This window comes from Hypanus sabinus, chromosome X1 (genome assembly GCF_030144855.1).
Source record: "Hypanus sabinus isolate sHypSab1 chromosome X1, sHypSab1.hap1, whole genome shotgun sequence".
Taxonomy (NCBI): Eukaryota; Metazoa; Chordata; class Chondrichthyes; order Myliobatiformes; family Dasyatidae; genus Hypanus; species Hypanus sabinus.
Genome location: NC_082738.1, coordinates 30,638,219 through 30,650,338, shown reverse-complemented (window position 1 = coordinate 30,650,338; position 12,120 = coordinate 30,638,219). Strand labels below are relative to the sequence as shown.

Below are 12,120 nucleotides of genomic sequence, written 5' to 3'. Positions count from 1 at the left end.
GTGCTCCCAGTGTGGCCTCCTGTACATCGGTGAGACCCAATGTAGATTGGGAGACCGCTTCATTGAGCACCTACGTGCCATCCACCAGAAAAAGCGGGATCTCTCAGTGGCCACCCGTTTTAATTCCCCCTCCCACTCCGATATGTCTCTCCTTGGCCTCTGCCACTGTTGAAATGAGGTCACACTCAGGTTGGAGGAGCAACACCTTATATTCTGTCTGGGTAGCCTCCAACCTGATGGCATGAACATCGATTTCTCAAACATCTGGTAATGCCCCTGATGCACCATCTCCCCCTTTTCTTTCTTCCATGGTCTTCTGTCTCTTTCACCAATCAACTTCCTAGCTCTTTACTTCATCCCCCCCTTTCAGGTTTCACCTATCACCTTGTGTTTCTCCATCCCCTCCCCCTACGTCTTAAATCTGCTCGTCAGCTTTTTTTTCTCCAGTCCTGCCGAAGGGTTTTGGCCCGAAACATCGACTGTTCCTCCAGCATTTTGTATGTGTCACCATATTCCAAGTGTAGCCTAACCAGGATTTTATAGAACTGCAACATTACCTCATGACTCTTAAACTCAATCCCCCAACTAATGAAGGCCAACACTCCATACACCTTCTTAACAACCCTACCAACTTGCACAGCAACTTTGAGGGATCTATGAATATGGACTCCAAGATCCCTCTGCTCCTCGTATTCTGCCTTCAAATCCAACCTTCCAAAGTGAATTATTTCACATTTTCCTGGATTCATCTACCACTTCTTAGCCCAGCTCAGCGTTCTGTCAATGTCCCATTGTAACCTGCGACAATCTTCTTTGTTGAGGTGGGCAGATTAACAATGTTTCAGGGGCATCTAGATAAGTACACAGATAGGAGAAGTTTAGAGGGCTGTGGGCCAAAGTCGGGCAGATGGGACTAGCTCACTGGGCTACATAGTCGGCATGGACCAGATGGGCTGAAGGACCTTTATCTGTGTGGTGAGATTCTAATAGAAAAATTGGACCAGAGAGAAAGGATATCTTTCTACCTGTGACTGAAACAAACTGCGGAGAGTTGTGGACACGGCTCAGCACATTAGGAAACCAGCCTCCCCTCCTTGGACTCTGTCTACACTTCTCTCTGCCTCAGTGAAACAGACAGAATCATCAAAGACCCCACCCACTCCTGACATTCTCTCTTACCCCCCCCCCCCCACTGGGCAGAAGATACAAAAGCCTGAAAGCATGTTCCACCAGGCTCAAGGACAGCTTCTATTCCACTGTTACCAGATTCCTGAACAGAATTCTTCTATGACAAGTCGGACCCTTAACCTTACAATCTATAAGACCATAAGATATAGGTGCAGAATTAGGCCATTTGGCCCAACATGTCTGTTCTGCTATTCCATCATGGCTGATTTATTATCCCTCTCAATCCCATTCTCCTGCCTTCTCCCTGTCATCTTTGACACCCAGATCAATCAAGAACCTATCAACCTCCGATTTAAATGTACCCAATGGCTTGGCCTCCTCAGCCGTCTGTGGCAATAAGTTCCACAGATTCGTTACCCTCTAGCTAAAGAAATTCCTCATCTCTGCTTTAAAGGAACATCCCTCTACTCTGAGGCTGTGTCCTCTGGTCCTAGACTCTCCCACTATAGGAAACATCCTCTCCATGTCCACTCTTTCCATGCTTTTCCTTATTTGATAGGTTTCAATGAGCTTCCCCCTCCCCAGCTCTTCTAAACTTCAACAGGACCAGAGTCATCAAACGCTCCTTATATGTTAATCCTTTCATTTCCAGGATCAATCTCATAAACCTCCTTTGTACAGTATTGTCTTGATTGTCAGCACATTTCTTTAAGATAAGGGGCCCAAAACAGCTTACAGATAGGGTCATAAAAAAGCTTTTGGCACATTGACCTTCATAAATCAATGTATTGAGTACAGGAAATGGGATGTTGTGTTGAAGTTGTAAAAGACGTTGATAAGACCTAATTTGGTGTATTGTATGCAGTTCTGTCACCCACCTGCAGGAAAGATGTAAATAAGATTGAAAGAGTACAGAGAAAACTTACAAGGATGTTGCTGGGTCTGGAGGACCTGAGTTATAAGGAAAAATTGAATAGCTTAGGAATTCACTCCTTGGAATGTAGAAGATAGAGAGGTGATTTGATAAAGGTATACAAAATTATGAGGGGTATGAAATATGGTAAATGCAAGCAGGCTTTTTCCAGTGAGGTTGTGTGGGACTACAACTAGAGGTCATGGGTTAAGGGTGAAAGGTGAAAAAGCTTAAGGAGAACATGAGGGAAAACTACTTCACTCAGAGGGATGAATGTGAAGCAAGCTGCCAGCGCAAGTGGAGCATGTGAGCTTGATTTCAATGTTTAAGAGAAGTTTGGATAAGTACATAGATGGTAGGGGATGGAGGGCTATGGTCCCGCTGCAGGGCAATGGGAGTGGCAGTTTAAATGGTTCGGCACAGACTCGATGGGTCAAAAGGCCTGTTTCTGTACTTTTCTATGACTCTATGACTCCAAGTGCAGTCTGACCTATGCATTATAAAGCTTCAGTATTACATCCTTGCTTTTATATTCCAGTCCTCTTGAAATGAAACCTACAACACATTTGCCTTCCTCACCACAGACTCAACCTGCAAAAGTACTCCCAAGTCCCTTTTCACCTCTGATTTCTGAATTTTCTCTGCATTTAGAAAGTAGTCTTCGCCTTTATTCCTTCTACCAAAGTGCATGACCATACACTTCCCTACTCTGTATCCCATCTGCCACTTCTTTGCTCATTATCCTAATCTGTCTAAATCCTTCTGAAGACTCCCTGCTTCCTCAACACTACCTACCCCTCCATCCATCTTTGTATCATCCACAAACCTGGCCACAACACCATCAATTCTGTCATCCAAGTCATTGACATATAATATAAAAGGAATTGGCCCCAATATCGACCCTTGTGGAACACCTCTAGTCATCAGCAGCTAATCAGCCACTGCTTTATCCATGCTAGAATCTTTCTTGTAATACTATGGGCTATCTTGTTAATCAGCCTCATGGACAGCACCTTGACAAAGTCTGCCTGATAATTCAAGTAAACAAAATCTGCTGACTCTCCTTTGTCCATCCTGTCTGAATATCCTAGGCCTATAGTTCAGTATGACACTCTCAAATTTCTGGAACACTGCTGGTATCTTCCACAGTGAAGACTGATGCAAAATACTTAATGAATTCATCTGCCATTTCTTTGTCCTCCACTACTATGCTCCAGCATAATTTTCCAGCCATCTATTATCCACTCTCATCTCTCTTTTACATTTTATGTATCTGAAAAAACTTTTAGTATCCTCTTTCATGTTATTGTCTATTTGACCGTTTATATTTCATCTTTTCTCTCTGGATTGCCTCTTTAATTGTCTTCCATCAGTTTAGAAAGCTTGCCAATCCTCTACCATCCCACTGTTCTTTTGCTTTATTAGATGCCCTCTCTTTTGCTCTTATGCTGTCTTTGACTTCCCTTGTCATCCAGGGTGGCCTCATTCTCCCTTTAGAGTACTTTATCTTTGGGGTGTATCTATTCTGTGCCTTCCAAATTTCTCCCCAAAACTCCAGCTATTGCTGCTCTGTTGTCATTCCTGCTCATGTCCCCTTCCAATCAACATTGGTCAGCTCCTCTCTCATGCCTCTGCAATTCACTTTATTCCACTGTAATACTGATGCATCTGATTTTAGCTTCTCCTTCTCTAACTGAAAGGTGAATTCTGTTACATTGTGCTCACTGCCTCTTAAGGGTTCCTTTACCCTAATCAAATCTGGTTCATTACACAACACTCAATCCAGAATTGTCTTTTTCCTGAGTGGGCTCAACTACAGTCTACTCTAAAAAGCATTCTACAAATTCCCTCTCTCGGGATTCAGCATCAACCTGATTTTCCCAATCTACCTGCATTTTGAAATTCCTCATGACTGTTCAAACATTGTCCTTCAGACATGCCTTTTCCATCTCCCATTGTATTTTGTATCCCACATCCTGACTACTGTACAGAGGCCTGTATACAACTCCCATCAGGGTCTTTTTGCCCTTGTAGTCTCTGAACTCTATCCACAATGATCCTATGTCACCTCTTTCTGAAGATTTGATTTAATTTTTTACCAACAGAGCCACCCATCCCCTCTGCCTACCTGCCTGTTCTTTCAATACAATGTGCATCCTCGGATGTTAAGGTCACAACTATGATCTTTCAACCACATCTCAGAGATGCCCAACTGCCTGTCCTTCCTCACAGTCTCACTAAATGCTACATCTGCTTGTATACCAACTGTCCCATTGTCTGCCCTATCGCTCTGGTTTCCACCCACCCTCGCCCCCCCCCCCCCACCAAATTAGTTTAAACCCACCCCAAAAGCTCTAGCAAACCTCCCAGCAAGGATATTGGCCCCCCTCTGATTCAGGTGTAAATAGTTCTTTTTGTACAGGTCATACCTTCCCCGGAAGCGATACCAATGACTCAAAAATCTGAAACTCTGCCCCCTGCACCAATTCCTCACTTGCCAAATCATCCTATTCTTATCCTCACAGGCAGCAATCCAGAGATTACTACGCTAGAGGTCCTGCTTTTCAGCTTCCTACATAACTCCCTATATTGTCTCTTCATGACCTCCTTCCATCTCCTATTTATGTCATTGGTTCTGATACAACTTCTGTCTGCCCTTTAGAATGATGTGGACCTAATCAGATTCATTCTTGACCCTGGCAGATTGTATGGAAAGGACAGGAAGGTAGGCAGAGGGGGTGGGGAGTCTCTTTCACATCCACAGAATTTCCACTCCGCTTCTTTAACTACGGAATCCCCTTTCACCACTGCACTTCTTTCCTCCCCCTTCCCTCTGAGCACCTCAGTGCCAGAGACCTGGTCCCTAGTAGTATCCAAAGATACATATCTTTGAGAGGTGCACCCACAGGTGTAATCTGCTCCCTTTCCATCTCTTGAGAATCTCCCAGCTACCTGCCTCCTGCAGCTTATGTGAGTATCTCCCGTATGAGTTGAATGTCTCGTTTAATCATACTGTACTCCATTGTTATTCTAGCAGTTGATGACGAGGATGCGATCAAAACAAGAATGTCCGCCAGGGACCCACTCCTGCCACAGGGTGAAAAGAGAACTAGAGGTGGGCTAGCCCACCAGCTCTCCACCCTAATTTCAACCATTCACAAACCAACATGAACTGAGCCTGCAGGATGGGGCAGTCATGTAGTGGTTCTCCCACCCCAGGCCGCAAGCGTTTGTATGATGCTCATCTGGGTGTGGTGAGAATAAAGGCATTGGCAAGTAGTTTTGTGTGATTTTGCTTTAAATGGACATCGATATTAATAGCGTGGTGTTCATCAAACCGTATTTGTCAGCAAACCCAGAAAATATTGCCCCCCTCCAATCCCACCACCCCTTAAACCATGGGCCACGCAGCCACATCGTTTATTTTGGACCATGCTGGGGACACGTTTCTGGTTATTGTGAATGCCCATTCGAGGTGGATAGAGGCGTCATGTTCGTCCACAACTACTCCGCATCACTAAGCGGTTGGTCTTTGCCACCTTTTGGAAATGATCGTATCCGATAATGGTCCAGTTTTCACACGTGCAGAATTTAAGGAGTTTGTGGAAAAGAATGTTATAGGTCCATATCACGCAATATTAATTGGCCTGGCAGAGCGAGCAGTGCAAATGGTGAAACAAGACCTTTCAAAGCAAACACGGGGAACCTGATAAAATTCTTTTCGATTATCAGGTTATCCCAGGTGCCTCGCCCACCGAATTAAGCGCACTTCACAAACCGGATTAGATCGCCTGCAGCCAGCCATCCAGGAGCGAATTTGCGACTAGCAGGAGGCCATGAAGCAAAGGTTGTGAATGTTTGGTGCCAAACACACACACACGCAGTTTACACACGCGTGTCCCAGAGAGAAAGAAGCCGCCTGGCATTATCGCGGTCGAGTAGCAGAACTTGAGCTGACAAACGGGCGAGTTGTTCGGCGACACTTGGATCACATTTGCCAGTAGTCTCAGGGAAGCTGCTGCAGCGCCCTCTGCTGGGGAAGCCGGCGCCCCTGCACATGAACCAAGAGATTCACCAGGAAAACGTGGAGAGGGAAGCGCCCTCCAGTGGCGGCCCACAGGGGTACACAGGCCTGTTTATCAGTACCCAGCAGGATGGACATTTCCTGTTTTATTCTCAGTTTACTTCAGTTATTTCCTTCCTCTGTGGTTCCCATCTACAGGGGGAGGGATGAATTTTACTGGATTGAATGCGAGAATATGGCATGTGCGCACGCGGTCGATCGCCCAATGAATCGATTGGGCCACAGACGTGCGGAAAGCTCTCCTTTTTTTGCGCGGGCTTTGGCATGAGCTCGTGTTTGTCCTGGCGGGCCCGGGTTCGTTGCTAAGTTTCACAGCGTGTACAATGGCCAACATGACTCAGTAAAAAAAAATATTTATCCTATTGTGTGATTTTGCTTAAAATGGACACCGATATAAGAGCCTGGTGTTCATCAAGCTGTATTTGTCAGCAAACCCAAAAAGCATTACCAAATACCACCCCCCCCTCCTACCACCCTTTAACCATGAGTCTGGCCCGATTCCCCGTGGAAGCGCATCCACATCAATTATCTTGGACTGTGCTGGGGCCACGTTTTGGTTATTTTGGTCATTCGATGTGGTTAGAGAGATTATACACTAATTCGTCATGTTCCTCTACAAGTAACATCACTAAACCATCTGTTTTGCCATATTTCATATTTTGCCAGATATCTAAATATGTCTGTTTTGCCATATTTGGTATACCGGGAATGGTCGTATCCGCCAGCAGCTTGGCCATCACAAATGCCTCATCTGACGAGCAGAATGGACGGTGAAACGAAACCTTTGCAAACACACAGTGACTTAATGATGAAACTAAGCCAGTTCCTTTTCTATTACCGGGTTCCTGCAAACGAATTCACAAGCATCATTCGTTGAAATAATGCTTAAATGCACTTCATACACTGGACTGGATCTCCTAAAGCCAGCCGTCCAGGAGCGATTTTGCGACAAGCAAGAGGCAATGAAACAAAAATACGATATGCACACCAGGTATAAAGTTTGGTGCCAGAGCACATCTACACACGCATCTCGCAGAAATAAAACTGGCTACCGGCATTATCACAGTCAAGTAGCGGAATTTGCGGGCCCGGTACTGCGCTCCCCCATTGAACATGTGGCTAACATGGCTCAGTAAAAAAAAGTTAAATCCTTCTTGCTCCGCACATACTTATTGTTTTATAAACTCGAGAAAGTCTGCAGATGCTAAAAATCCAAAGGAACGCACACGAAATGCTGGAGGAACTCAGAAAGTCAGGCAGCATGTATGGAAAAGAATAAACAGTTGACGTTTCATGCGGATACCCTTCTTCAGGACTCCATGGGTTCATTCTGCATTCTGTTATTGTTTTACCTTGTTCTACCTCAATGCACTGTGTAATGATCTGATCTGAATGAACAGTATGGAAGACAAGCTTTTCACTGTACAAACCAATTGCAAACTACTTGGGTGGAGATATGTTTCCACCAAAGGAGGTGTAAGGTGCTCATTCTCCCCGCTAGCCCACAAGTCACCAAATCACCCCTGGGCAAGGTGTTACATCTGCTTAGCCAAACCCCTGCTGATCAGAGTCATTAAAAGCCATGGGAGCAGGTGGTGCATATCACACCCTGGTTATGCCACCGCTGACGCCAGGCAGACAATCTCTGAAGAGTATTGATAATGGCTGGGGTCACCCTTCTTGTAATGACACTACCTGGAAAAAGGCAATTCCAAGCCACTTCTGTAGAAAAAATTTGCCAAGAACAATTATGGAAAGACCATGACTCAGCACATTATGATGACGATCCTGCACCTTATTGTCTGCCTGCTCTGTATTTTCTCTGTAACTGCATTCTGTTATTGTTTTACCTTGTTCTACCTCAATGCACTGTGTAATGATCTGATCTGTGTGAACAGTATAGAAGACACTATCACAGTACATGGTACAAATCCAATCCATAGTTGGAGGTGGTGGAGGCTTTGAGAGAAGATGTTCTGTGTGGAGAAGAGAGGTTGGAGGTGCAGAAACAAGGCGGTGAAGGTCCTTCTCCTGGTGTGGGATGCAAGTTCCAGAGAGATGGGGTGGGGAAAGGGGCAAGTGGAGAGGAACAGCTCTGGACAATGACCAAACAGCTTGTCTATCACAACTCACACCCCAGACCCTTGGCCAAAACCCCTCCTTCTCCGTTCCCCCACACATATCCTATCCTCCCCTCCCCACCCCCCTCCACCAACGATTCCACATTCCAAACCAAAGTTAGGAATCACCTTCCTCTGAGTTTGATGGCTTCGTTGAACCGTTTCTCTTCCATTGCCTTGGTAACATCTTTCGTCTGAGAGGAAAACAGAGGTCACGGGGTGCATCCTCTCACCACCATCACTCCCGACCCCCAGATTCACCTCACAGACTTTGAAGGGTAGCGCTTTGGGAGGGGGTCAAAGTAATTTGTGCTTCCTCGTAGCCTTCTCAACACCAAACCAAGTAACCTCAACACCACTTCCTCGCTCAACTTTATCTTCCCCATCCGCTCCCCTTCATCACATCCACCCATCCCCTCGTTCAACCCCCTCACATCCCTCTATCACCTCAATTCTTTCTCAGCCCCACCCTCACCCACCTTAGCTCACCTTCCTCCATCTCCCATCAGCCCCTCCTCCCACCACTCCGATCTCCCCAACAGCCCCAAACACCCCATCCCCTTCCCACATTCCCTCTAACCCCCCCCACACACCACATCCTCCCCCAATCCCCAAATACTACACCCTTCATCACCTCCCTTCCTCTCTCTCCTTGCTCCCTGTGCGCACTCCAGCCCTCCACTCCACATCCTCCCCCAATCCCCAACTGTTCCACCTCTCTCTATCTTCCCCTCCAGCTCCTCCCAGCTCAATCCCACCTTCATAGTCCCCATCCCTCCCCTCTGATCTTCCCAACGACCCCCAACTATCCTCCCCTCCCTCACCACCACATCGTTCAGACTCACCACTTGCACCATCTCTATCAGAGGGAGACGCACGGCTTGGTTCCCTGACAGACTCACCACACAAGCTGGGGTGTCAGGGGTGGCCTCCAAGAGGGCCATGACTGCCTCCACTCCCATTCGACTACCCTGGGGGGAGAAGCGGGGAGAGAGAGAGAGAGAGGGAGGGAGAGAGAGGGAGAGAGAGGGAGAGAGAGGGAGAGAGAGGGAGAGAGAGGGAGAGAGAGGGAGAGAGAGGGAGAGAGAGGGAGAGAGAGAGAGAGAGAGAGAGAGAGAGAGAGAGAGAGAGATAAAAAAGGGAGAGCGAGAGCATTGGGAAGGAGGAGTCAGGGAAGGAGGAAGTGAGATGGGGAGAGGGAAGGGAGAAGAAAGAGGAGGAGGATACAGCAAGGGAGAGAGGGATAGATGGGGAAAGAGTGGTGGGACAGAGAGAAAATGAGGGTGGAGATGGGGAGAGGGGATGAGAGTGGAGGAGGGGGAGAAAGAAGAGCAGAGAGAGGGTTGAGTGAGAGGTTGGAGAGGGGTTAAAAAGCAGGTAGAGGAGGAGTGTGGGGAGAGGAGGTATTGAAAGAAAGGTAGAGAGTGTGAAAGAGGGGGCAAGAGTGGGGAGTGAGGGGTATGGTGAATAGAGGGGGAGAGAGAGGGAAGGCAAGAGTGAATACAGGAGGTGGGAGAGAGGGGCAGAGGGGGAAGGTGGAGAGAGGAGGGGTGGGGAGAGATGGGAAGAGTGAGGGAGGAGGAAGGGGAGGAAGAGGGGTTTGAGAAGGGGGATAGAAAGTGTTAGAGGGAGTGGGAGAGCGAGGGTTGAAGGCAGGCAGGATGGGACAGGGAAGAGTAGCAGGGAATGGGTGGATAAAGAGGTGTTCAATTAGAGTGGATGGGAAAGGGGTGAGAGGAAATGTCAAATGAACATTGAAGTCAGCAACATGAGCAATAAAAATTAATTGACATTGCCCATTCCCACGGCTCTCCCTCACTCAGTCCTTAGCAAGGCCTCCTCCCACAGCAATCCATCCTCGTTGCCAGGTTCCCCCAGCACTCCCACCCCCCTTCCTTGCTGCCCCTACTGTGGTACCGCCATCTTACAGGTGCTTACCAGGATGCGGTCGAAGGCGCTGGGAGTGCCCCCTCTCTGTACATGTCCCAAAATAGTGACTCGTGTGTCGAAACCAAGACGTTGGGTGACCATCTGTGTGCGAGAAGGGCAAGGAGGAGGAGATGGTAGGTCAGGGGAAGGGGACAGAGGGAGAAGGAGAGGGGGAGGGGAGGGAAAGAGGGTGGGAGAGGGGGAATGAAGGAGAGTGAATGAGAGAATGAGGGAGAGAGAGCATGAACAAGAGAGGGAGGAAGGGAGGGAGGGAGGAAGGGGGGGACGAGAGTAGGAAGGAGGGACAGATGGAGGGAGCTTTATTCTGTTCCTCGTGCTGGAAGAGTGTGTTTTGAGACAGTGTCAGGTATGTATGTGTGTGCGTGTGTGAGAGACAGAAATGGGACAACATTGGGGATGGATGTATCTGTGAGGAGGTGGGGATGGATGTATCTGTGAGGAGGTGGGGAGGAGAGGGAGGGGGACCTTTGGATGTGTATGCATTTGAGAGGAGGGAGGGGAGGAGAAGGATCTCTCCATATGCAGGGAGGGGTGCAAATGTGGGGAAACATTGATTGTTTCTGTGTAAGGGAGGAGTGTTTTCTTGTAGTTGGGGAGGGTGAATCCGTCGGAACGGTATGAGGAAGGTCGGAGGGGTTTGGAGGTTAACCTACGTTTTTGATATATTCCGAGGTGATTGCTTTTCCCTCTTGGTCGACAGCACCCTCAGCCACGATTATCACATTCAGCCTTGACCCTCGAAGACGGGACTGTGTGGGGTGGGGATGGAGAGAGGACAGGGGATATCAGTCTCCTCCTTCTCATGGACATTTCCTCCCTCCTCAGCCAATTCGTCCTCACATCCCAGCCTCCCCGCACTCCCCCTGCTCCCCACTTCCCTTCTTCTCCCTCTCCCCACTCCATCACCTTTCTCCAACCCCTCCTTCCTCCAGACACTTTTTCCTTCACCTCCTCCTCCCTCCAATCCTTCCTGTCTGCTCCCTCTCATGCCTGCACTCCTTCCCACTGCCTCCTCTACCCCTAGCCTCATCCTCACACAGACCTGTCCCTCCCTGCCCACCCCTGCACCCCAGCACACTCCCCCTCTACAACTCCTCTCTCTGCTCTTCACTCCTTCTTACTCTCTCCCATCCCCAATCCCTTCCTCCCGCACCCCCTAATGTTCTCTCTCATCACCAGTCTTGTCCACTCCCTTTACCTTTCCCCCATCCCCTTCCTCTCCTCAGCCATTCCTCCCCCTTCCCCACTCTCTCCTCAACACCCCACCCCCTACCTTCCTTCCCCTCAGCACCCTCACTCACCTCGTTCAGCCTCTGGCAGATGATATCCTCCCAGTTTTTAGGAGGGGGAGACTCAGGGATGAAAACCCAGTCAGCTCCAGAAGCCAATCCCGACACCAGGGCCAGGTACCTGTGGAGAGGAGGCAAATTGGGTGGGGGGTGGAGGGGATAGGAGGAAGAAAATGTTCAGGGGACAAGGCAAAGGGTGTGACCAAGGGGGAGAGGTGGAGGAATTGGAGTGAGATGGAGGGAACTAGCGGGGTAAGGGAATAAACGCAGGGGCATGGGGAGAGTAATGAGGTGGAAATTGATGGGGGAGGGGCGCTACACTCACCCGCAGTGTCGACCCATCACCTCCAGTACAAATGTCCGCTGATGGCTGTGGGAAGGGAGTGTATACAGAGAGGGGTGAGGGTGGGGAGAGAGAGAAAGAGAGGGGAAGGGGTGATAGAGAGGGAGAGTGTGAGCGGGAGGGGGGAGAGAGGGGGAGAGGAAAAGAGGGGGGAGAGAGAGAGGGAGGGGAGAGTGGGGGAGGGGAGGGGTAGGGGAGAGAGAGGGGCAGGGGGAAGAGACAGAGAAAGAGGGCGTGGAGGAGGTGGAAGAGAAAGCCTGAGTTAAGTTTTTACTCTTCAATAACTAGCACCC

General features: G+C 48.6%; 1 protein-coding gene across 2 annotated transcripts in view; it reads right to left on the bottom strand.

Moving 5' to 3' along the window:
* The window catches only part of pfkmb (phosphofructokinase, muscle b), a 50,074-nt gene that overhangs the window by 17,326 nt on the left and 20,628 nt on the right, over positions 1-12,120 (bottom strand). For both annotated transcript variants that reach the window (XM_059956206.1, XM_059956207.1), the window contains 6 exons: positions 11,810-11,854; positions 11,497-11,605; positions 10,849-10,944; positions 10,184-10,276; positions 9,091-9,216; positions 8,375-8,439 (listed from right to left, as the gene is read on the bottom strand). In XM_059956206.1, coding sequence (XP_059812189.1) covers positions 8,375-8,439; positions 9,091-9,216; positions 10,184-10,276; positions 10,849-10,944; positions 11,497-11,605; positions 11,810-11,854 — 534 coding nt within the window. The remainder of the gene's footprint in view (positions 1-8,374; positions 8,440-9,090; positions 9,217-10,183; positions 10,277-10,848; positions 10,945-11,496; positions 11,606-11,809; positions 11,855-12,120) is intronic.